Source organism: Papaver somniferum, chromosome 11, assembly GCF_003573695.1.
Source record: "Papaver somniferum cultivar HN1 chromosome 11, ASM357369v1, whole genome shotgun sequence".
NCBI classification, from domain to species: domain Eukaryota; kingdom Viridiplantae; phylum Streptophyta; class Magnoliopsida; order Ranunculales; family Papaveraceae; genus Papaver; species Papaver somniferum.
This window is the reverse complement of record NC_039368.1, coordinates 117,471,726-117,494,827: the sequence shown is the minus strand read 5'-3', so window position 1 is coordinate 117,494,827 and position 23,102 is coordinate 117,471,726. Positions and strand designations below refer to the sequence as shown.

General features: G+C 36.6%; 3 protein-coding genes and 1 pseudogene across 3 annotated transcripts; 1 reads left to right on the top strand and 3 right to left on the bottom strand.

Moving 5' to 3' along the window:
- The first annotated feature begins 3,870 nt into the window (after window positions 1–3,870).
- LOC113322789 lies at window positions 3,871–5,295 on the top strand (annotated as a pseudogene).
- An 82-nt stretch (window positions 5,296–5,377) lies between these two features.
- Window positions 5,378–8,597, bottom strand: LOC113322788 (acyl-coenzyme A oxidase 4, peroxisomal-like). The gene is made up of 13 exons (XM_026570935.1): window positions 8,428–8,597; window positions 8,277–8,351; window positions 8,053–8,159; window positions 7,846–7,923; window positions 7,632–7,755; window positions 7,439–7,512; window positions 7,288–7,347; window positions 7,070–7,179; window positions 6,545–6,704; window positions 6,349–6,425; window positions 6,083–6,254; window positions 5,902–5,994; window positions 5,378–5,774 (listed from the first exon to the last, which is right to left on the bottom strand). Exons 1-13 carry the CDS (start codon window positions 8,462–8,464, stop codon window positions 5,649–5,651), a joined length of 1,293 nt encoding a protein of 430 aa, XP_026426720.1. The 5' UTR covers window positions 8,465–8,597; the 3' UTR covers window positions 5,378–5,648.
- Window positions 8,598–15,291: 6,694 nt separating this feature from the next.
- LOC113320522 (1-aminocyclopropane-1-carboxylate oxidase 1) lies at window positions 15,292–17,524 on the bottom strand. The gene is made up of 2 exons (XM_026568427.1): window positions 16,157–17,524; window positions 15,292–16,012 (listed from the first exon to the last, which is right to left on the bottom strand). Exons 1-2 carry the CDS (start codon window positions 17,015–17,017, stop codon window positions 15,593–15,595), a joined length of 1,281 nt encoding a protein of 426 aa, XP_026424212.1. The 5' UTR covers window positions 17,018–17,524; the 3' UTR covers window positions 15,292–15,592.
- Window positions 17,525–18,130: 606 nt separating this feature from the next.
- On the bottom strand, window positions 18,131–22,099 carry LOC113322753 (selT-like protein). Its single transcript, XM_026570897.1, has 4 exons — window positions 21,638–22,099; window positions 21,476–21,543; window positions 18,723–19,041; window positions 18,131–18,448 (listed from the first exon to the last, which is right to left on the bottom strand). Exons 1-4 carry the CDS (start codon window positions 21,812–21,814, stop codon window positions 18,326–18,328), a joined length of 687 nt encoding a protein of 228 aa, XP_026426682.1. The 5' UTR covers window positions 21,815–22,099; the 3' UTR covers window positions 18,131–18,325.
- Between the last annotated feature and the right edge of the window lie 1,003 nt (window positions 22,100–23,102).

The window sequence follows — 23,102 nt, the reverse complement described above, 5'->3', positions numbered from 1 at the left end:
GTATTCAATATCGAATGCCTATTGGGTGCCTTGGAGGATATATTATACAGAAAACAGATTTACAGGATTCCTTGAAAAGTAATACGTACTACTATAATATAACAAAAGTCCACACTTGCTAGATCCTTGTAAGCTGATTTGTAACCCTTGCGAACACTTGACCAATATCCCATTTCTCAGTGGACAATCTCACGTTGTGTCAATCTACCTTCCTCGCACATCAAAACCTTACAACTAAGCAAACTCTCCATACACATGCTTTCTTGTTTCCACAGTCAGTCACAAGTACTCCCGGGGACATAAATATACATAACTCGCACCATTTCTTGATCACACTAAACCCCTCAGAATGAGAGTTGTGGTTAAAGGCTTTTGGTTAGATCAGTCACTGTTTCATCTTCTAGCAGCTTCTCTCTGCCAACCCAATGTGCGAATACTGACTTGAAGCTGAGCCACAGTAGCTAAGAATCTCACACCATGAACAAGACTGAGTGTCTCAACAATCTTCCTTGTCGTTGCCATTCTAAGGAAATCAGCCTTCTCAACCAGAGTTTCCATCACCTCTGCCATCTGCATGGCAGCATCTACCGTCTCGCCGTTGTCACGTCCTCCAGAAGGAATATTCCTCAATGCTAGATGGGGAACTTTGGCGCAGGTCCAAAAAAAAAAAAATTTACCGCCAGGCCAACAATTAATTTCTGATACAGTCGCACCCATAATTATTTAAAAATATTTAAAACGTATTGAAAGACTCTATTACCCTTCATCGTTTTTGGGCATAATTTTTTTTCTTCTCCGCCGGTTTCTTTCCCTATTCCTCCATTAATCTCTGTAACGGATCTGCAAAGATTTTTTCTCCATCATTTAAAGAAATAAATCATTTAAAATCGATGATTCAAAGAAGTAAATCATTTTTGACTAAACCCTAGAATACATTTCAACAAAAATGGACGAAACAGACGAAGAAGAAAAAATCAAGTAGAAGAAACAGAAAAAATGTTATGCAGCTAAATTTTCCCTTATATTGTCTTATGCACTAAACAAAATGATGCAGAAGACATTATGCACGTGCATAAAATCCATAAATCAGAAAAGTGAAAAAAGTAATGCATAAGACAATATGCAGCTAAAACAAAATAATGCATAATGTCTTATGCATCTAAAAAAAACTGATGCATAACCAGAAAAGTGAGAAAAGTAATGCATAAGACATTATGCAGCTAAAACAAAAAAATGCATAATGTCTTATGCATCTAAAAAAAAACTGATGCATAACCAGAAAAGTGAAAAAAAATAATGCATAAGACATTATGCAGCTAAAACAAAAATAATGCATAATGTCTTATGCATCTAAAAAAAACTGATGCATAACCAGAAAAGTGAAAAAAAAGTAATGCATAAGACATTATGCAGCTAAAACAAAATAATGCATAATGTCTTATGCATCTAAAAAAAACTGATGCATAACCAGAAAAGTGAAAAAGTAATGCATAAGACATTATGCAGCTAAAACAAAATAATACATAATGTCTTATGCATTTAAACAAAACTGATGCATAACCATAAAAGTGAAAAAGTAATGCATAAGACATTATGCAGCTAAAACAAAATAATGCATAATGTCTTATGCATCTAAAAAAAACTGATGCATAACCAGAAAAGTGAAAAAAAATAATGCATAAGACATTATGCAGCTAAAACAAAAATAATGCATAATGTATTATGCATCTAAAAAAAACTGATGCATAACCAGTAAAGTGAAAAAGTAATGCATAAGACATTATGCAGCTAAAACAAAATAATGCATAATGTCTTATGCATTTAAATAAAACTGATGCATAACCAGAAAAGTGAAAGGGATTATGCTAAAACCGAAGTTGAATGATTAGTTGTATCTCAGGACTGTCGTTAATGGTTTTTAGTTTTTTACTTCACCCCTAAGTACAGTATTAGTTTTGAGCACCTTGTGGGCTCGCAGCAGCGAGGAACCTAATGGTTTTGACTCCTTTAAATCAATCAACTCATTTATTCAAGCTCCTTGTTCGCTCTCGCGTGGTACAGTAGGTTTTGGTTTTTACTTCATCCTTGTCGTATCAACATATTTTTTGAGTCTCTGTGCGGAGATGTGCGCTCCTTTCAATCAACACATGCAGTTTTAACTCTTTTTAATTGTCAGGGTGTAGTTAATCCTCTTTCTAACTCTTTGATCGAGCTCCTTGTGCGCTGGGGGACAAGACAACGACAGACTAGTTAGTTGAATTGTCGTGACTCTCGGTAACTTCCCCCCTCTTGTTAGTTAAACACAGAGGCGAAACCACGTACTGATCTGGGGTGTCCATGGTGCATGTAGTTTGTCTTTCATCATTAGTTAGCTTCTCTTTGATCGGAAGACTTGATATAATTTAGCTCTTGAAAACTGGATAACTAAGGCCGGTTTCTATATGGAGGTGGTATAAAAGATGTTTTGGCATGCCACATTTTTCACATTATGGTGAAATTGGTAAATTTTAATAAGCTTATTATGTTTTACGATGCCCTTATTAATAAAAGAATCTGTTTGTTTGAGTTTGGTGGGGTCCTTATTAAACTTTAAGGATTATGTAATATTTGGGGGACCTTTTATGATAAGATATGTTATAATAACAAAAAAGTATGAGAAAATAAATAAAATTAAAATTAAAAAATGACCTAGCGATCTAGTGGAGGCCGGCCTAAGAGTTGTAACTACAACGTGTAACAAATTTGGACACTTATTACGAAAAAGGAAAACGTAATCAAGTATCATTCCATTGTGGATATCCATATAATGTCAAAAATGATTAACTCACCTAGATAAAGAATCGAGATCAACACCGCGTGAGAGGATGGTGAGATCCATTTCTATCCTCCCAATCTCAATGCATAGAACGCATTGCTATGTGCGCTTTGATTTCTTTTTGGAAAAAATCACGATTTAAAATTTCGATAAATATAGAATCGCTCATATAATATTCTCTCTGTTTTTGGAAAAAAAATACTTTCACTTTTTCAATTTAACCTAAAAATAGGTTAAATTGGAAAAATAAAGATATCTTTTTTTCAGAAACGGTGCGAATACGATTTAGCCCACCGGTGTTATCATTCCATAACTTTAGCACTGTATTATATTGATTTCAGCGTCTCTACTGGCATACTATAGTGACCGTACTATATAGCCCTTCATTAGATTAGAACCGAGCACAAACAGTCCTATTGACACTCAACATCCACTTGTCAAGCTGATGACAAAATCTTCACTCACAAGATAATTCACAATCAGTGATTCAGTGATGACAAAATCTTCACTCACAAGATAATTCACAATCAGTAATGATACACACACCCAAGGTGTGTACCACCATCTGCACCGCAAAAAAATTCAAGAACTATTAGGGCAGTGGAGAGATTTGCAGGGGATGGGATCAAAGGTGGGGTCCATCACCAAATATCCTCCCCCAGAGCGTCCACAGTGGGCGACCAAACCCAAATTTTTGGTCAAAAAACATGACGCAGTGGAACAGACTAAAGATCAAATTCCAGACTAAACCCAAATTTTGGACTATATTTGGCCTGGGACCAAGACCAAAACCAAATTTGGTCGAGCGGAGTTATAATGTCCGTTTGGAATGGGGCGGAGTTATAATGTTCGTATAGAGTGGGGCGAACAATTCATCAACCGCCCCATGAATAAGAAATAAAAATAAAAATTGGGCGAACATTTCAAATCCGCCTGAACAAACAAACAAAAAAAAAATATAATGGGGCGGACATTTCATCAACCGCCCCATGAATAAGAAAAAAACAGAAAAAGTGGGGCGAACATTTCAAATCCGCTCGATCAAATATAGTCGATCACCATAGTGTGACACCGCATACTAAACTCAAATTTGATCGTATTTTTTGATCTTTGATCTTTGGTTTTGATCGCACCATTGCAGTTGCTCTCGGTACTTCACAATAGAGAAGCTAAAGATTCTACTGACGTGTCACTTCACTTCTTGTAGTAATCTGAGTACTAGAATCTAAATGTTTTGACACTAGACATCCACTTGTCAAGCTGATTTGTAATCACAAGATTCCAGTGATGTGTCACTCTAATTTCTCCACACAACAAAACCGAACAACTAAGCAAACCACCCTTTTCCTCCCCCTTCCTTGCTCTTCTTCGTCACTCACTCCCAAATGCAAGATTGGTCGGTTCTGTTTCTTGACACGTTACATAACATAACTTCACCACATAATCCCTTCTTGACACTAAATCCCGATAATCAGAGTTTGTTACCTCGGTAGAGAGGGGATGGAATGATTTATAAGGTTTCTTTCTTCTACTTTTCAAAAAAAGAAAAAACTCACACCAAAATCACAAAAAACTTGCTTCAAAACATGCCGCCACCACAAGAAATAAATGGGTACGAGAATGCAAACTGGTCATCATTTCAGATGTTCTTTCAAGGCTGGATACTTAGACAGCAACATTATCTTGAGCAGCTTCTCACATCAGCAAACAGACCAGAAGAAGAATTGAGCACATTGGTTTCACAAGTGTTGTCACATTACCAACAATATTATGAAGCTAAATCCATGATGATTCGTCAAGATGTTTACGTTGTGTTTACACCACCTTGGTTTAGCCCATTCGAGAGAACTTTCTTGTGGATTGCTGGTTTTAAACCTGGTTTAGCTTTCAAAATACTCAACAATTCTGTTCGGGATAGCCTAAGTGAAGATCAGAAGGAAAGAGTTAGGGAATTGATGGCTGAAACTAGAGTAGCTGAGAAAGAACTCAGTGATGAGTTGGCTAGGGTTCAAGAAAGTATTGTTGCACCACCTATTGTTGATATGGCGAGGTTAATGCATCACAACAACTAAATGCGAAGTGATCGAGATCATCGCAACGAAATTGATACGGGACTTCGGAGTTTGAGAGAAACAATGGAAACTTTAGTCGAGAGTGCTGATTTCTTGAGGATGACAACAGCAAGGAAAGTAGTGGAGATTTTGAGCCCTGGTCAAGCTGTCACATTCTTAGCTGCTGCTACTCAACTTCAACTTAAGGTTAGAGAAATGGGTTATCAGAGAGATGCTGAGCTTAGGAGAAGAGCTAGGAGCAGCAGAGCCACCACTCAGAGAACTTAAGAGACCATGCTTGTTTCTTTTTTGTTTCCTTTTATGCCTGCCTTTTCAAGACTCTTTATGTACATATGATTGTGATTTTCCTTTTTCTTAGAGATTGTGATTTTCCTTTTTCTTAGAAACTACTGTACATTAGTGAAAATGTGTAAACTTTCATTTGGTGATTTACAAACTATGCATTTAGGTGCTTTAATTGAGGTGATTGAAGTCCAATGCTAAAGTGTTATGCCTGGAGGTGTTCAATTTATAATGCAGACTACAAATTTTAAAATTGACGAAGCCTGTAAGCGGCTTCAGATTTAATGAGTTATTTATTTATTCAGAGCTAGCTTGATTCCTAGAACACAATACTAATCACATTCTCTATTACACCCGACTAACATCAAGTACATATTCTTCTGCATTCTTTTGAAACAAAGAAGAATCTACAATTTATTAATTTTGTTCGTGGATGGAGCAAAGGAAATTCAACGTGGGAAATTGTGCAAGAGGTTTACTTACATTCGGCTATGTTTTATAACAGGCTTGATACTTGCAATACCAGTTACTTCTCTTCCAGTTACCAAACAGTTGATATCGTAAGTACCTTCGTAAGTGTATATAGGCTCTATATCACAGAATGCCTGCAAAATTCCCCCCAAAATAGTATCAGTAGGTACTGATTTTTCAACACTTCAAGCTTAAGAAATAATTGGAAAAGAGGTAGTGATTTTCCCCAAAAAACCAGTAGGTACTGGTTTTTCAACATACCTTTGCAACTAAGAAATCAGCCAAAATTCCATTTCCACCAAGTAACTCTCTCCCAAGGGCAACTGTCTCCCTTGCCCTCAAGCTAATCCATGCCTAAACATAAGACATTTGTCATGAACTGGAGTAAGTGTAAGAACCACATTTTGCTTGCGGGTTCAGGGCAATGAAATAAGGTATTTACCTTTCCCATGCCGGCTTGACCGATTGTCATCTTCTCTGACTCATACAATTTGCATAGGCGCCATCCAACAAGAAACATGGCTTGAACATTACCCAACATGCGAACAAGTTTCTCTTGGTTGAGTTGCAATGCTGCCAATGGTGCTCCAAACTGTTTTCTCTCCTTCAAATATCTAATTTGCATGTTTTGCTACGTCTTAGAACACAGAAATGCCATGATAAGCATATTAGAAAAAGGTGTAGGTCATATGGGATATCTTGCATTACCTGAGGCACATATCATAGACACCCATGCATATGCCAATTGGTTGCCAAGCAACCATAACACGTGAAGCAGCAAGCACCTGTTACAAGTAAGTGGTACACTATAAACGTGTCTATCTCTAGAGAATGTTGAATCACTGACTTGCAAGTAAACATGATTTCAGATACTCCAATTCAAGGCCAACTACTTTCACATTACCTTGTTTGTATCCTGGAAAGAATTGACACCGGGCAACCTGTCTTCGTCAGGGACAAAGACATCCTTCATTATAATATCCCCATTTTGAACCATCCTCAAACCAATTTTGTTTTCTATTTTAGTAGCCGACAGACCAGGAGATCCCTTTTTAAGGATGAACCTGAAAGCAGTAGACAGGGAGAAGTTACAGATTATCCTACAGCAAAAGAACATACCACCGAACTCAACACACACAAATGCTGACAGAAATTCAGTTGATAATCATATACTCTGATTACAGATCTGGACCCAAATACAGCAATGGTGTTTTCCCTGATATTACAAGGGTACATAACGTCATAGGTACAAAACTAAGAATCTTCAATGTAAACTGTTTCCCCAATCAAATCACTCAACAAGTGCTGGAAACATAGTTTCTGGATCCAACATTAAATTTCTTTAGGTATCTATATGAAAAGCATGAATAACTCTATAGTTTTTAACTGTAAAAGAGTAAGCGTGGAGGAACTATGCTGATACACTTACGCGTTTACTTGCTTCGTAGTTGTGTTCTTCGCAAAAATAACCAATACGTCAGCAAAAGTACTATTTCCTATCCATCGTTTTTGTCCATTGATTAACCAACCTCCAGCTACCTGTACCCGTCAATCATATTGCCATAAATTGAAAATTGCTATAGTAAGAAACTTTGAAGTGACATGTACAAAAAAGCTACATAAAAATAGTAAAGGATTACATATCACCTTTGTCGCCGTCGTTTTTAAAGCACTTGCATCACTTCCATTATCAGGTTCTGTTAATCCCTATGGAGCAATATACATGTGCATCATCAAAAAGACAAGAATTTTTTCTTATGATTAGTATTTCAAATTATATCCAAGCAATGCACCTTACCCAGCAGCCAATGAGACGTAAATCAGCCATAGAGGGTAAATACTTCTCCTTTTGTTCCTCCGACCCTAGCAAACCTATTACGTTTGAACAAGGAATAGAAAGTCACTAGACTTATAACGCAATTACCAGGAGCCAACCACCCGACAATAAGCATGTTACAAATGAAATAAACAACCAAATACGTAGATATTACCAATTGTGAGCATCGCCAAAGAAGAATGCACCAAAATAAAAGTAGAACAGCTGGCATCAACTCTAGCGATCTCTGCAGTTGCAATAGCACTTGCGGTAATAGATAGTCCTGGACACCCATAACCCTTCATAACCACAAACAATTAGTATATATCCCACCGCAAAACATCATCCACCTCAAAATAGACATGAGACACACTATATACTTGTACTACCTTAATGCTGCTACCTGCCACTTTCAATGTAGCAAGCTTTGGAATAAGGTGATATGGGAACTCCGCTTTCTCCCAGTACTGAAAGAAACAACCATAAATTTCACATACAACATAGGTAGGAAAATGCAACTAACTTGATCAACAGCATAAACCAAATGTGAAGCCTAACAAACCAGTTCTAGTAAACAAAAAAACATAAACATATACCTCGGTCATAACAGGAGCGATTTCAGTTTCCATAACATCTCTGATCCTTTTCCTGAGAGCTTGTTCCTCAGGAGTCAATAAATCATCGGATAAATAATAATCCCAAGCTACAAAATTCCAGTACATACATAACAAAATGATCAGAAAATTCATAAAATTATCAATAACAATTGAATTAAGTGAAAATTGAATTAACTGTTCGATGTCGTATGCATAATCGGTACCAGTTGGAGGGAAGACTGACGCTGCAGTTGCCTGTGGAAATGCAAGAGAGACATCTAGTGCTGGTAATCCAACACCTACAAATGAAATGAAATTGGAATTAGACAAAAAAAAATCCAAATTCATTTTCGTGCTGAATATAAATTCACAAACCTTGCTTCTTCGATGATGACGAAGAAGATACAGTCATAGTTCCCACAGAGATTTCGAAAGAGATGAGTTCTGGTTTTAGGGATTTCTGATTGATAGACGTAAGTGGAGTTTTTTTAGTTTAAAAAAGAAAATTCAGAAAAAAAATTAAAAAGAGAGAAGTGAGACTTTGGAACTTCTCCAGTTCTCCTCTTGAGAAGAAATCAATGAGATGGTGGGACCCATATTAATGAAGTGCAACTTGGGATACGGCGGTGTGGACGCATGACAACCGTTGGATTTCCATATGGTGGTGATGAAAAATGATCGTAAAACTTTAGTAATTTAAATGATAATTATCTCTTTATCACCATGGATTATCTACGTACAGTGTTTGTATGGATAGATGCAAGTACAACACAAGATACAGCTCAATAGTTCTGTGCTCTGTAGAGAGTGTGAAAAGGGCACGCAGTTCAAGGGGTCATCTAGACCTCACCGAGTCTCTGTCACGTGGCAATAAAGACAAATGCTATTAAAGGTCGCTGATTAAAAGCCCAAAACAGACAAAAATCTTAAAAAATACTTGGAGAAGTGGGGCATCGATCCCCATACCTCTCGCATGCTGAGCGCTCTACCATCTGAGCTACATCCCCAAACTTGTTAGTGCTAGTACCCAAAATTAGAAGGAGGAGGTCAGGGTTCTTTTTTGGAATGATGAGGACATACATGGTAACTGGTAAGATAGGAGTGGAGTGAGTGTAATGTGGCATCCAATGTAAAGAATACATGTACGGTTGATATTAGTGATCATATAAAGGAGGGTATATGGGTGCACATGTAAGTCATCCCAATAACAGCCTCTCCTGTGAAAGGAGGCTGACGATTCAGTGAAAGACAAAGCATATTCCTGATTTATAAAGGGGATACCAGTTCTATTAAATGTTGATACCGTTTCATATATAATAAAAAAAATCCCATCGATCCTGGTCATTGGATCGATGAAATAATATCAACACTTAGTAGGACTGGTATCCCCTTCATAAATCGTGCATATTTCTAACAGTATATTCCATTTGATAAATTAGGGTATTACATTTTGGCAACTTTACTGACGTCCGATCCCTTACCATAATACATATTGCTAATAAACTGAACCAACACAACCAATAGTGGTGGAGACATTGGAAGCCTAGATAAAAAATAAAACACCTAAAATATCAAAATACCCTTACCTTCCTCCTCTAACTTTTATTCGGGTCTTAAACTCCCCTTAATTTTTACATGGATCCTCTATCTAAATAGTATTTGTGCCACCAATTTCATGGTATTTCACCTTAATATTGAATGTCCCCTTCTACCCTTTATCCGAGACCCCCACCACTTCAACCTTATATCGCTACCACCACCAAAACTTGACCACTAATTCTTGGTTAACAACAATTTTATTGTTTATAAACAATCTTTGTTACAAGTTGATCATTTGGAAATTACGCAAACAATGATATTAATATATATGGTCATAGGGAATGTTTCTAATTGTTTAAAGAGAATGTTTATAATTGTTTTTAGACCAGATTAATATATATGGTCATAGGAAATGTTTCTAATTGGTCATAGGGAATGTTCCTAATTTTTTTTAGAACATACTGAATTCTGGACACATGCTAGGTATGTGTACCATACTGATCCGAGTTTCGGAATGGGATATGTACATATACCCAGTACGCGTACCCATGGTTATGAACTTGTGGACAGTAAGAAGGTATGTATACCCGGTACGCGTACCTTTGGGATCTGATTTTGCAAATCGCTAAGGGTACACATACCTAGTATGCATACCTACCCAGTTCTGAATCAAGCATATGCTCATAACCTATTTTTACAAATATGTTCGGAACAGCTACATCTCATAAACACTTCTAAGACAACTTTTTTCACTAAATCACAATGTGTTTGTGAATAATGGTTTAAGTCTTGAGTGTTATTGAAAACCACTTATGCTTGAAAGTTCAAAAAACATACTTTCCACCATGAACTATCATTGTACCCTTTTCAAAACCCTGGACCATAGTGTATATTATTCTGTGTAATTTCAAGGCGGATTTTTCACATGCTTACATGAATTCTAATAATCTAAACTAAGAAAGTGTTTGCTTATATCTCTAGTTATCTTAGCTTGAATTCAAAGCTACCTAGAGCCCTGAAAATCTATAAATAGAGAGACTCTTGCAAGGATTTCTCGATCCATAGCACTTTTACGTTGTTGTAAGCTAGATTCATCCTTAATAACCTAGATTCTCTGTAGAATGTATTCTAAGTTATGGCTTGAATACTTCACTTAGGGATTCGTGAAGCCCAGTCAAACTATCATTTACCTGATAGTTCGTGTATCCGAATCTTTTTTTTATTGATCTTCACGTTTCCAATTATCTCAGATCAGGGACGAGATAGATGGAAACCACAAAGTTCTCTTCGTCTTAGACTTTGTGATTCCTCAAGATAGATATCTAAACTCTTCTTTGATTTTTCTTGAGATGTGGTTAGTAATCCAGGCTTCTCAATTAACTGAGTTTAAGTGTTCCATATTCGTGAGGTTTCCTGGACTTTGTCTATTGTAAATATATTTCCAAACCTAGATTGAAAAATCAAAAGGGAAATCGAAGAGGCTTATTTGTTAGAGGCAGATTGTCTTTGCTTAGGTTGATGAAGTAACTTTTAGGTTGTAAAGTACGTCAGCCTTGCGAGGTTCATAAGATATAAGGAGCATGACTGCAGCTGAATTTCATGGAGGGTTAATTTGGTCTCAATTATATTCCGGTTAGATGTCTGATAGTATGCTAGTGTTTGTAGCGGCTTAATACAGTTTGGTGTTCTAATCTGGATGAAGTCCTAGGATTATTTTGCAGGTGCAGTTTTCCTCGTTAACAAAACTTCTGATGTCTTGTGTTTATCATTTTTAGCATTATGTTGTTTTATCTTTATGATAAGAGTACACAAGTAGCTCGTATCCAATCTAGGTTGTTTAAGTCCTTACTAATTGTGATCGATTGTGAGAGTCGTTCTTTAAGAATTCATATCTTGAAAGATAGATAACAAGTTTCATTTTTGGAAGAATTCAGATGCTCTTGATTTGGATACGACTGGATGGAACTGGAATATTGATTTGTGAGATCATCCAAGAACTCTTCTAAAAAATCAGGTTCATGAAATTTGTTGTCTTGACACATATTGATTGTGGAAGCGATGAGAGAAAATTCTGTAAATATACTGTCAAGGATATTTAATTAGATCTACTTGCAATTGTATTAAGTTTTGTCCATATAGGTTATCAAGCGAAAAAGTTGGTGTTGCGCTTGGTACCCTCTCCTTATCACGGACCCTTCTTTTCTATAGTTGGAGTAACTACTCATTTGACATCTACACTATTTGAAATCTACAAAATCATACTTTCAATAGGTAAAATTTGTTAGCAACTACTCATTACTAACAACCCAATCATATACATATCAATGTCTCTAGTTTTTTTTCTCAAGTTTCAGGAAATAAAGAGATTTTGAACACTTCTTTAGAAAATATGTAAGGAAATCAACGTTTCAATACGCAAAATTCCGAACAAAAAATAGTGAAATTGAGGAAAACACTTACGGAGAATGTTAATACCGGAATTCTCGTTAGGTTCTACCCGTCCTAGTCTACCAAGATGACCTCACTCTTCTTTCTTCTTAGAATAGTATGAGGGGGAGTTGTCTTTCCATTGTACCTTGTCATTCCTTATATAGACTTTCCAAAACCCCTTCCTTTTTATGACATCTTGCCATGTGTCCTAAACCTCCTTAATTACCACTAATGCCATCCCTTTTTTCTAATGTAGCCTCCTTCTTCCTTGTTAATTCCTACTTTGTTCCTTCCACCTATGGGTACTTCTTTGGTGGACTTGGGCCTTAGTCCCCATGTCTCACATGTGGCCTTTCCCCTCTTTGGGGCACCCTCACCTGGTTTAAGGGGAATTATTTTTCATGTATCAACACAGAACAAATAAAATCTCAAAGAAAATCCCAACATATGCTCTGATACCAACTGAGACAGCCGGTAAAAATTGCACTTCTAATTGGCCTTGGAGTTCGGTCAACTGACAAGTTCCAAATCCTCTGAGATGTCATTTGGGAAGCACAAGTTGAATTTTTTTTGTAAACAAGAGTAAAAGATATAGTATTACTATTAAACATAACAACAAGAGGAGATTCATTTACATAAACGAGTTAACCAAAAAGTGGCAATAACAAGACTTTCGCAACCACATGATGAACTTAACATGTTGTTTGACATGAAACCATTTAAATATGAACCACACTTATATAATTCTATTACCCCTTTTGCAAACTACAACACCAAGAAAAGTGAGTAACACTTTTTACAAACCAAAAAAGTAGAAAACTACAATGTCAATTTTCACAAGCTAACGAAGATAAACACGTGGATATATATATATATATATATATGAACACAAAGTGAACGTACTTACTTTGACCCCCAAAATATTTACGCACCAAGCTCAGTAAGCTTACTGCCTCAAGCCGCCCTCAAATTCTGTGGAAAACAAACAAAACTATGAGCTACAGTACAGTAGAGGGATAAAGTAAGTACAAGTAATGCCCAAATAAAGATAACAATAAAATATCGAATCAAATAAATCATAAACGATGAGTTAAGTTGCTGAGAATATCCAGATCGAAGTACCGAAGGCCTTACAAAGCGAATATACAATTGAAATCATTTAAAACAAGTGAGTTCGCAATAATTTATCTTGAGGGTCCAAACAACTGTAAAAGTTTATTATAAAACCATCTTATCATCCCGGAAAATCTTTCGCAGGTCACCATTAATTGGATCGACCTTATAGGACCAGACAAAATCATCAATGGGGTTCATAACCAAGAGGATGCTCAACACAATGATAAATAATTTTGTTCGACTTATTTCTTAACTCTCTACATGTGAAGTGGGTGGTTCATAACAACTTAAAAAGTTCTTTACGAAGCTAGAGTATGCACATATTGTCAAAGAAAGCGAAGATAATTTGGCATCGAATTCCGTTTGTTATATGCTGGGAATTGTGGTTAGAAAAAAATAGAAGAGTACATGGGGGAAGACCTAAGACAAAAGAGGAGCTGATATGTGTTATGAAGTTGGACATTCTCCTTTGGAGCTCAAGTACGGATATTTTTAGAGGTTATTCAATGAACCAGATTTTATTTCAGTGGGAAGATATTTTGGATATGAGTTAGGTCTTTTTGTTAGTTGTTGAGGTTTAGAAGCCTCTGGCTTCACGTCTCTTGTACATAGCCTGTAAATATCATTTTCTTTTTTAATATCTCCTTTTTTTTCTTTAAAAAAATAAAATAATTCGTAAACATCGTTAAATAATATTATCGAACAAACCATCACAAATATCGATTTGTAAACCATGAAATGCACTTACCTTAGCATTTCCCCACATACAACAAAGTTTCTAAATTCATGGAAGTATTGGTATAAACTCAGAACCCTTAAGTTCATTAAAATCAAAGAGTTTGCACAGAAAGTTCATTTTGAATCACTAGTGTTCAAAACTTACCATGGGCCTCGTTTCAAATCATAACTCAACAAACTTTGATATTTTATAAACTATAAAAGATCGCCTTTCATACAACAACCCTTAGAAAAAAGAAGGAATGATATAACTCAAAGAACAAGGGAAACATATCGTAAAACATGAGCATAATTTTCAAAAACTTCAGTTTGGACAGCCTGTGTTCAAAAATTTATGTAGGATTCATTACACAATGAAAAAGATTGGTTTTTAACTCATTTTAATAAGAAACGTTAAGAACATATGAAAATTATGAACTAGAACAATAAATTTGAGAACATGTCTAAATCACTCTAATAAAACCTGTCAATGCATTGTGTACTTGCTTCAGAAAACTTACAATTCTGATATTCCACACCTCAAAGTTCACAACAGACTTCATTACTTATCTGAGTGCATTAGTTCTTGGATTATTTTAAAGAAGAGAAAATAATCTTTCACATAAAATTTATAGGAAAAAATAATAGATTCATAAACCAAGTCGAAATCCCGCTGGCAAGTCAGACAGTAAAACACTACAGATTTAGCAATCTTCGCTTCAAAAATTACACATGCTTCATTTTTTATTGAAATGCATTGGTTCTTAGATCACTTAAAATAAGAGACGACAAGTATTAAAATTATAAACAAAAATAATAAATTCAGAAACAAAGTCAAATTTCTCTGGAAATGTCAAATAGAAAAACAGTTACAGAAACCTACAGTTTTAAGAATTCAAACTTAAAAACCCACACAATCTTTATTAATTTTCCAAAATTCTTGAGTCTTGGCTCATTTGAAAGTGTATATTATGTCCCTATTTTACATAAAAATTATAACCAACAATAATGGCTACATGAACTAGGTGAGAAGCTAACCTGAAAACATGACATAAAACTATTTCAGAAATCCCTGAATTACTTTAAATTGAGTTTCAAGAGGAAGTAGAGATCAATTTCAATAAAATTAGAGTATTCATGGATAATTTTATTATAAGAAATATAGTTAACCATCAAATTATAAGAGATCTCTAACTTATTTCATGAACCCTAGAATCAAAATCAAGAAGAACAATCATGAATTCATTTTAAGCATCCAAAATTCATCATATAGAGTATCATAATAGTATGAAAAAAGCTTCAAATTCCATTGAACATGAAATTAGATAAACAAAATCATGAAAGTCAAAACAAAAACAATTCTGAAGAAGAATTTCCCCCTACCCTTTGTGGAACAAGCTATAAACTAAAACAACCAAATCGAACCAAACGAGCAAATGATGTAAAACAAGCTGCAATTTTTCAGATTTTGTGATACAATTTCTTTTCTTTGATGTAGGAAGAATGAGAAATCAAGAGGGAAGAAAAAAGAAGATTCTATAATGAAATTCAATGAAAAAAGAAAGTAAAATGTCTAAAATACACCTCTTTCAATTATAACTAGACATATAACTTTGATAGGCAGACTTGTGCTTTTTCGCCATACAGCCTTCACAAAACAAATAGCCATAATGAAACTGTACTTCTAGTAACTTCTCCCACTTCTACATTACATCACCACACCATGAAAACTTTAAACTCAATCATCAGAGAGACGGTATCTGTCGAGCGGGTCCTTGAACGGAAGCCTCTCATGATAAACTCTCCAAGCATAATCTTCGAAGTTAAACGAGCAAAATAGTATTTTATCTTCAGTAATCCTCTTGCTGCTACTAGTACTGCTATTATCCATACCGACCATTTCACTGTTGCGGCTAATAATATCTTGATCATCCTCATGATTCGTCTTACAATCAGTTATGTTATGCTCCTCGCCCGTGCTGTCATTAGTATCAGCGGCGGCAGTGGGAACCAATGCTGGTGCAGGATGAAGGAAGTTGTCAGATGCGGTACTGTCAGTAGGAAGAGTAAGCAGAAGAGACATAGATATGCAACGAGTCGACTCTGAAAACGCCGTCGGCCTTCCTCTCACCTTCTTCAACTTCCCATTGCTCCATACCTAAATTGCACGTACAATTAAGTCGTCAAGATACGGTTTTACGAACCCAGTCGCATCTGATGTGTAGTATGGTCGGGTCAACTATTACAAACAGAGTCAAAACCGGTCGAAACTGAGTCATTGAATAAGAAAACTAGAACTCACCTGAGCAACATCTCCAATAGTGACCAGGACAGAATCAACTTGAGGTGATACAGAAACCCAACCCGAGTCAGCCAGCAATGAATACTTGCGACACCTTATTTGGTACTGGAGAGCTATTATATACGGATAAAATCGACCGGAAAAACCAGGATTATTACCTGGCACACCCTCGGATATCCACATTAACGAACTAAACCTGTTACTTGCAGCACTATCTTCTTCTCCCAATGGGTTCTCAAAACCGACAGCATGCGATAGAGCTTTGATAGTCTCCAAACCAACCTTCTCTAAAGAATTAGCGAACTCTTTTAAGGATGATAATGACTGAGTTGACTCAGTAGTGCAAGACGTGTCGAAACAGAACGACTCGCCATTTCCGTCTTCACCGTCTTCCTCACCATCATCATTGTAGTCGAAGCTTAGAGGCCATATATCAGAGAAAAGTTGACGTTTTTCACTGGATGGAAGGTTCAAAAGAGACAGAGCTTCCTTCTCAGCAGCTACAGCAAGTTTTGAGGGTATGTTGTGGTTGCTGAGTTGAAAGAAACCGAGCTGGGAAGGGGCGGAAGAAGAGGAAAGGATGGGGTTGAGGAAGCTTGGATCATCCTGCGAGAACGCGACAGAAGGTGGAGAGGTGGTGCGAGGGGCGAGACGAGAAGGGAGAGACAGAGTGGGCGGGAGACGATGGAGTAAACGAGAGAGAGCATCCTCTGCATCAGAGGTGGAGATACGGTTTGGTTGCGCTGATGGCGTCGGCGGTGGTGCTGCTGTGACACCGCATAGAGTCGGTGCCGGTGCCATCTGCGGATTCTCAGCGGACGACGCCATGACAGAAGAATGTTCAGTGTTCTCTGTGTACATGTATTTCTTCTGAGATTGATCAAATTTTCGTCTGCTTCATTGTTTGGTATATGAAAAGGGATATGATTATTTATAGTGTGGACGGTACAACTATAATACGAAAAACAGGAGGACTTGGTCTATGTAGTTAGAGAGCACATCAACATGATTAGACAGGGATTAAACAAATCTAATAACAAAGGGCTAGCAAGCCTAATTTTCAAAACACAAACCACTTAGAAACAAACAAGTTCAGCAATTGCGTGTGTAAATAACAAACTTAGACCTTTCATGGCTGCTCCAATGATGTTATTGACCACCAAAAAAATTTGGCAGATAATAAGAATAATGGAGAAGGCATTTTAGAGGCTAGTACATACTTTAAATGAGATGGGAAGATTTGATATTTAGCAACTCAACCAACATGATAATGATGTGTTTTAGAAAAGAAGCATAGAGTTCAGAATCCAAGTTAAGCAGAAAGAATTCTTGTTGTTTAGTTTGTGAGACTAAATGGGATCCAATGTGGCAGGAATTTTTCGATATTGTACCGCACACGTCTGACTGTTGATTTAAATACTGATTCAAATGGCAGGCCTCATCCCCGGTAATGAGGTTTCTGCTGTTGTTGCTTCTAAAAAGTTGTACCCTTTAGCCAACACAAATTATTCTTTTCGGGTGTAGGTGGACTGTGGGTGTCATCACTCATCAGGTGGCACCCCTGTTCAAGCACACCACAACCAGACCCTATATACCATATTAATGAAAGATGTTCATACAATTACCAACAGAGATCCCCACAACCACAAGATACATCAAAATGCTGCAGGGACCGTAATCTTGATTTGAATGGTAGAGCAAGGTGACCAACAGACCCAAACAACATTAAGAAATTAGCTTGGCATGTGATCGCGTGTAAAAAATGATCATAGGATGGATAACCAACATGGTTTACTGATACAGGGTGTGGCTTTTGATTAAAGGGACCTAAAACTCTTTATCAGCTTTCAGCAGTACAAGCACATGCTCAAAGGTAATAAACCTAATCTTTCACTTCAAAAGCAAGACTCGGGACCAACTCAGACTCTACTCCACTCCACGGGAGGAAAATAGGGGTATCTGGAACTACTTTTGTTTTGCGTTAGTTGAATAAGTAATCTGATTAGAGAGATAATTGTCATTCGAGTTGTGAAACTATGATTTGCAACATGGGTAAGAGTAATAAAATATCAGTATCAGTCTACCAATATAGTACTTTCTTTCAGCATTTTCCTGCATACCTATTCAAAGCCTTACATCAAAAACTCTTCTTCAAGACTTCTCAGCACACTAGGACCATAGAACTCCTGCTCCACGTCCATCGACAATTCTTGAATTGGATAATCTTTTGCCAACAATGTCTTTCAACTCAAATTCACTTGGGAATCTCTTCTCCTTCAATTTTGAGAAAATCTACACCCAAAGCAAACAAATGAGAGAAAGGAAAATCAATATCACATTTCACGACACAAAAATATCATTGTAGCATGATAAAGTCATGACTAGTACTCATATAAAAATCAAAAATACAAGTCAAGTAAGACTATTATTATGCTAACCAAAGGAACAAGTACTAGTTATCCGGGTTGTCAGAAAAACAAATCAGTGTAAAATGGAGTTGAACAAACAAGCATATCCTGTTGTTTTATCGAAAAATCTCAGATAGCAAACAAGATAGTTCACTTACCAACTCATCATTGATGAGAACTTCAAAAGCTCCAGAACTTTGCAAGAAGGATTGCAAAGCATTTCCGAAAAGCCAAGCAGTTGCAATGGTTCCAAATCGATTTTGGCGCATAGCAAAGTAGAAGGCAGGCGGTGTCACAAATCCTAGACGTGGGAAAATCTGTTCACCCGCCATAACAATACCCATAACTCCTACTTGAAATACTGGCACCACTTTGCTAAGCAAACGTTTTGGAAGGGGTGCTGGATAATTCTCAAGGATAACGTCGATCCCAGGGAAAGAAGCTTCAAGCATCTTCCCCATTGTCACTGCATTTCCCCTGCCAAATCAACCGTATTAAATTTTTAGATAGTAGAGAACATAAGCACATAAACAACAGACATACAATGACACTTTCAAAGATTGCAAATTAATAAACCGGAAAGAAATAAATGGAAATATGAGATCAAATAAAGTATGCACAATGGCAAGTTATCATTCATACAAGTAAATCTATCAACAAAGTTTCACCAATTCTCCTAGTGGTCTTTATCTCGAACAATGGGATAAAATTTGCACTCACAAAATGCAGGGTGATCCAGGCTTCAGAAATCTGAAGAAGTATAACGCTGCGGTGTTAGTAAAAACTGCCTGGAACCTAATTCACTCTCCAAAGGATTTATGGAATCTTGAAATGCAAGTAATTCAAATTTGTCACCCTCTTCCATCACAAGGAAGTCAAAGATTCAACCTGGGCATGCAAGAACATCTGCATGGGATTAAATATGATAATACAAAGAAATGGCACTCACATTAAAGCTTTTTCTGACAATTGGATTATCAATTCCTCCCAACCTCTGTGAATTTCATATTCTAATCCAAACATCACAGTTGCCAACATCATAGATAAGGACACAAAAAACTGGAAACAGGAAATACACTAAAAGTGGGTCTTTTTCAAGTCTGCCTATAAGTTGCTTGCTGGAGATTTACCTAATTCCAGCAACTCATATTTTGCTCGCGCGCTGCTCGAGCATTTTTAATCTAGCAGCAACACAAGCCAAATCAGTGTGGTCTTTAAATGAAAAATATGTTACATGGTTCGTTGTGATCTTTAAATGAAAAATACGTGCAAAAAACTATATGGTCGATAATACGTGCAAAAACATTTGTTAAATGTAAAACTTGCCCAGATTAACTAGATTGATCAAATGCCGGTCAGACCTTTAAATGTTTGGTTTCTGATGCTGCTAGATAAAAAATGCTCGAGCAGCGGGCGAGCAAACTATTTTCCCTTTTAACCCTGTCTACAAATCTCTCTCGAAAGCCCCAGTCATACCTAAATACTAAAGTCCATCTGTTAATTTGGAAGTGCATGGAAACATTCTCCCAACTAGGTGCCGACCTAACACGGATACATTTGCTGTATGCCAACCTCCCTGAAACTGCTGAGCATATCTTCTTACATTGTGATTTCGCCAAATCAGTGTGGCCTGCTGTCTCTTTTGGTCCTCAAGTCCTTATAGATCCACACCATTAAGGATTGAATTAGGAAATGGTTGGATCCTAATCCTAATAGTGAACAACAATGCTCAGTAATTACTACTATATGGTGAACAACAATGCTCAGTAATTACTACTATATGGTGCATCTGGAAAGAAACGTGTTTCATGAGAAACAGTTAATCCTTCCCTATGAGACCATAAGCATATTCTGATGCTTCATTTGACTGGTATTGTCCTTACTGATTTGACAGGGGCTCCTGGCATTGGTATTGTCCTTACTGATTTGACAGGGGATAATAAAGGTTGCAAAGTAATCCCAGGTGTGAGCAGTGACTCTGAGCAGGCAGAAAGTTTGGCTATGCTAGAGGCTGTGAAATGTGTCGGTTCCAGGGGACTGAACAGAGTTTGCTTCAGATGTGATGCCCTGAATGTGATTTCTTATCTCAACAAAACAATAGTCATTGTTTAGCTATATTAGGTACTTCTTCTTTCGCAAAAACTGAATATCTAAGCAGAGATTTCAATGACTTTGCTGATAAAGCAGCTAAATATAGTAGAAGGTACAATTAACAGGTGAATGGTTGGACAATTATCCTCCCTTTATTCACCAAACTATGTAATTCATTCTACATCTCAATAAAATAATTTTCCTAGCAAAAAAAGAAGAAAACTCTACTATATTTGATCAAGTACTCGGTTCAACTAAAAGATATTATTTCACCTCAACCAAATTCAAACAAGAGTAAGATTAAAAATCCACCGATAAAAGATCTCTTGACCGACATCATTTGCGAATTGCAACCACATATGATGAGTTCGACTAATCATCACCCAGTTCCTTTATAAAGTTTTGGGTTCCAACAAGTCCAATCAACACCAAGAATCACCCTAACAAATTCCAATCAGAATTACAGAATCTCTACCTTCTTGGATACTCTTAACTTCGAGATCAACATCGTGTCATATCACCAACAACTAAGCTTCTAAATTGTAGACAATAAAGTAACAACAGATACCCACATACACTTGAACTACCATAACCTCACAAACTAGTTCTCATAAGTCATGTTCAAGACATCTATAAACCTATTTTTCATTATAATGAGTAGACCTGAGTTTCAATTACTTCTAACAAGCATGAATTTTCATCAGCAAAATAGCCAGGTAACCAAAATCCACCCAAACTAAACCAAATCACAAAGTCAAAAGAAAAAAGAAAAAGAAAGATCTAATCAAATTTATACATGCAAAAGAAGAAGAATCAAAACCTGTAAGAACATGAGGAGCAGAAGTTAATGGTTATCGTATTACCATAACCAGCACCACCACCGATTGTCTGTTGCATTCAAAACAAGGAAAACATTCAATATAAAATCGGAATTCAAAAATAGAAATCAGTTAAAATAAGGAGTTTTATTAAGATAAGAAACCTGAGTAGGCAAATCTAGGGTTTGCTGAATAGGAGGATATTGTTGTTGTTGGTGCTGGTGATGAATGGGTTTAGCAGGAAGTGGTTTAGATGGAGGTGGTGGTGAGAAGAGATTAAGAATATCTGAACAGAAGAGGAATAGTGGTAATCCTATCAGTATCAATTGTACTCGATCCATTACTAATCAAACACCAAAGACAGAGAGAGAGAGAGAGAGAGAGAGAGAGAGTTGGGGAAGAAGAAAACAGAAGAATGACGCTGTGCTGTATCAGGTAGCGAAGGAAAAAGAGTCTCTTCTTGTTAATGCCTATTAATTCTTGTGTTGTGTTCTAATGGCAAGACTACTGCCGATAAGGGCAACTCCTAAATAAGAAAGATGAATAAGAAAGAGTTTTAAGGTGGTGGTAAGGTTCCGGTGGCTCCGAGAGATTCTCCCTAAATCTATATAAGGGATTTTATGAGATTAGTTAAGAGAGGGTTAAAATGAACTACAGAGAGAAAATAGTTGATTTTTAGAGGGTTATTGTGGTTTATAAGACATGTAATTTTTTAATAATATATCATAATCTACAAGTATGAATATTAAATTGCATACAACTTTGAGACGAAATTCTCTTGTGATCACGACTAGTCCAATCAATACTAACAAATTCCAGTTAGAATTATGAAATCTCTACCCAACTCTCATTAGCCAAATATATAAGGAATGAGCATGTTGTGCTAGATTTTAGCTGGTACAAAGATTTTACTATCATATCTGAAAATGTAGGGATACCAAAAATACACTCAACTTTTCTGTCTTTGATAGGAGTATGAACTAATGCAGTATTTACTCAACTTTTCTGTCTTTGATAGGAGTATGAACTAATGCAGTATTTTGAACAATTAAAAGATGCGGAAAAAGTAAAAATCACACACACAAGAATTTTGTCAACGAGGAAACCGCAATAGCAGAAAAACCTCGGGATCTCGTCCATATTTGAACACCACACTGTTTTAAGCCGCAACAGACACTAGCCTAGTATCATACTTCAGAATAGATTGTAATAGATACCGAGCCCATCCTCTAAGCGATTCAGTTACAGCCGCGCTCCTTACGTCTCTTGAACCTCGAAAGGGTCTACGCACTTGATTCCCTTAGTTGACGTCATTTACATCCTAAGAGTTACTTCATCCGAAGTGAAGACTTTTGATACCAATCTTCCTCTCATAGATAAGCCTATTTGATTTCCGTTTAGAGCAAAGATCAAGGTGAGGAAATATTTTTGTAATAGAAAAAGCTAGCAAACCTCACAAACCAGAACACTTACACTCACTTACATGAGAAGCCTGGATCTTTTTATCACCTCTCAAGAACAATCTTCAAAAGATCAATTAAGACCAGTTTTCTGATATCTGTCTTGAGGAATTACAAAGTCTGAGACGAATAGAACTTTATGATTACTATCTATCTTGCCTGAAAGAGA

Bases quoted from the DNA above. Each gene is read 5' to 3' on its own strand.
- LOC113322788 (XM_026570935.1), bottom strand. From the start codon at position 8,464: ATGACTGTATCTTCTTCGTCATCATCGAAGAAGCAAG. The intron at 6,255-6,348 runs GTAATGCAAGAT...CATGCAAATTAG, and splicing joins GTCTATGATATGTGCCTCAG to ATATTTGAAGGAGAGAAAAC. The intron at 5,775-5,901 runs GTATGTTGAAAA...GGAATTTTGCAG, and splicing joins CTGATTTCTTAGTTGCAAAG to GCATTCTGTGATATAGAGCC.
- LOC113320522 (XM_026568427.1), bottom strand. From the start codon at position 17,017: ATGTACACAGAGAACACTGAACATTCTTCTGTCATGGCGTCGTCCGCT. The intron at 16,013-16,156 runs GTGAGTTCTAGT...CGTGCAATTTAG, and splicing joins CTATTGGAGATGTTGCTCAG to GTATGGAGCAATGGGAAGTT.
- LOC113322753 (XM_026570897.1), bottom strand. From the start codon at position 21,814: ATGGATCGAGTACAATTGATACTGATAGGATTACCACTATTCCTCTTC. The intron at 21,544-21,637 runs GTTTCTTATCTT...TGAATGCAACAG, and splicing joins CCCTAGATTTGCCTACTCAG to ACAATCGGTGGTGGTGCTGG. The intron at 18,449-18,722 runs GTAAGTGAACTA...CTTTGGGTGTAG, and splicing joins TTCTCATCAATGATGAGTTG to ATTTTCTCAAAATTGAAGGA.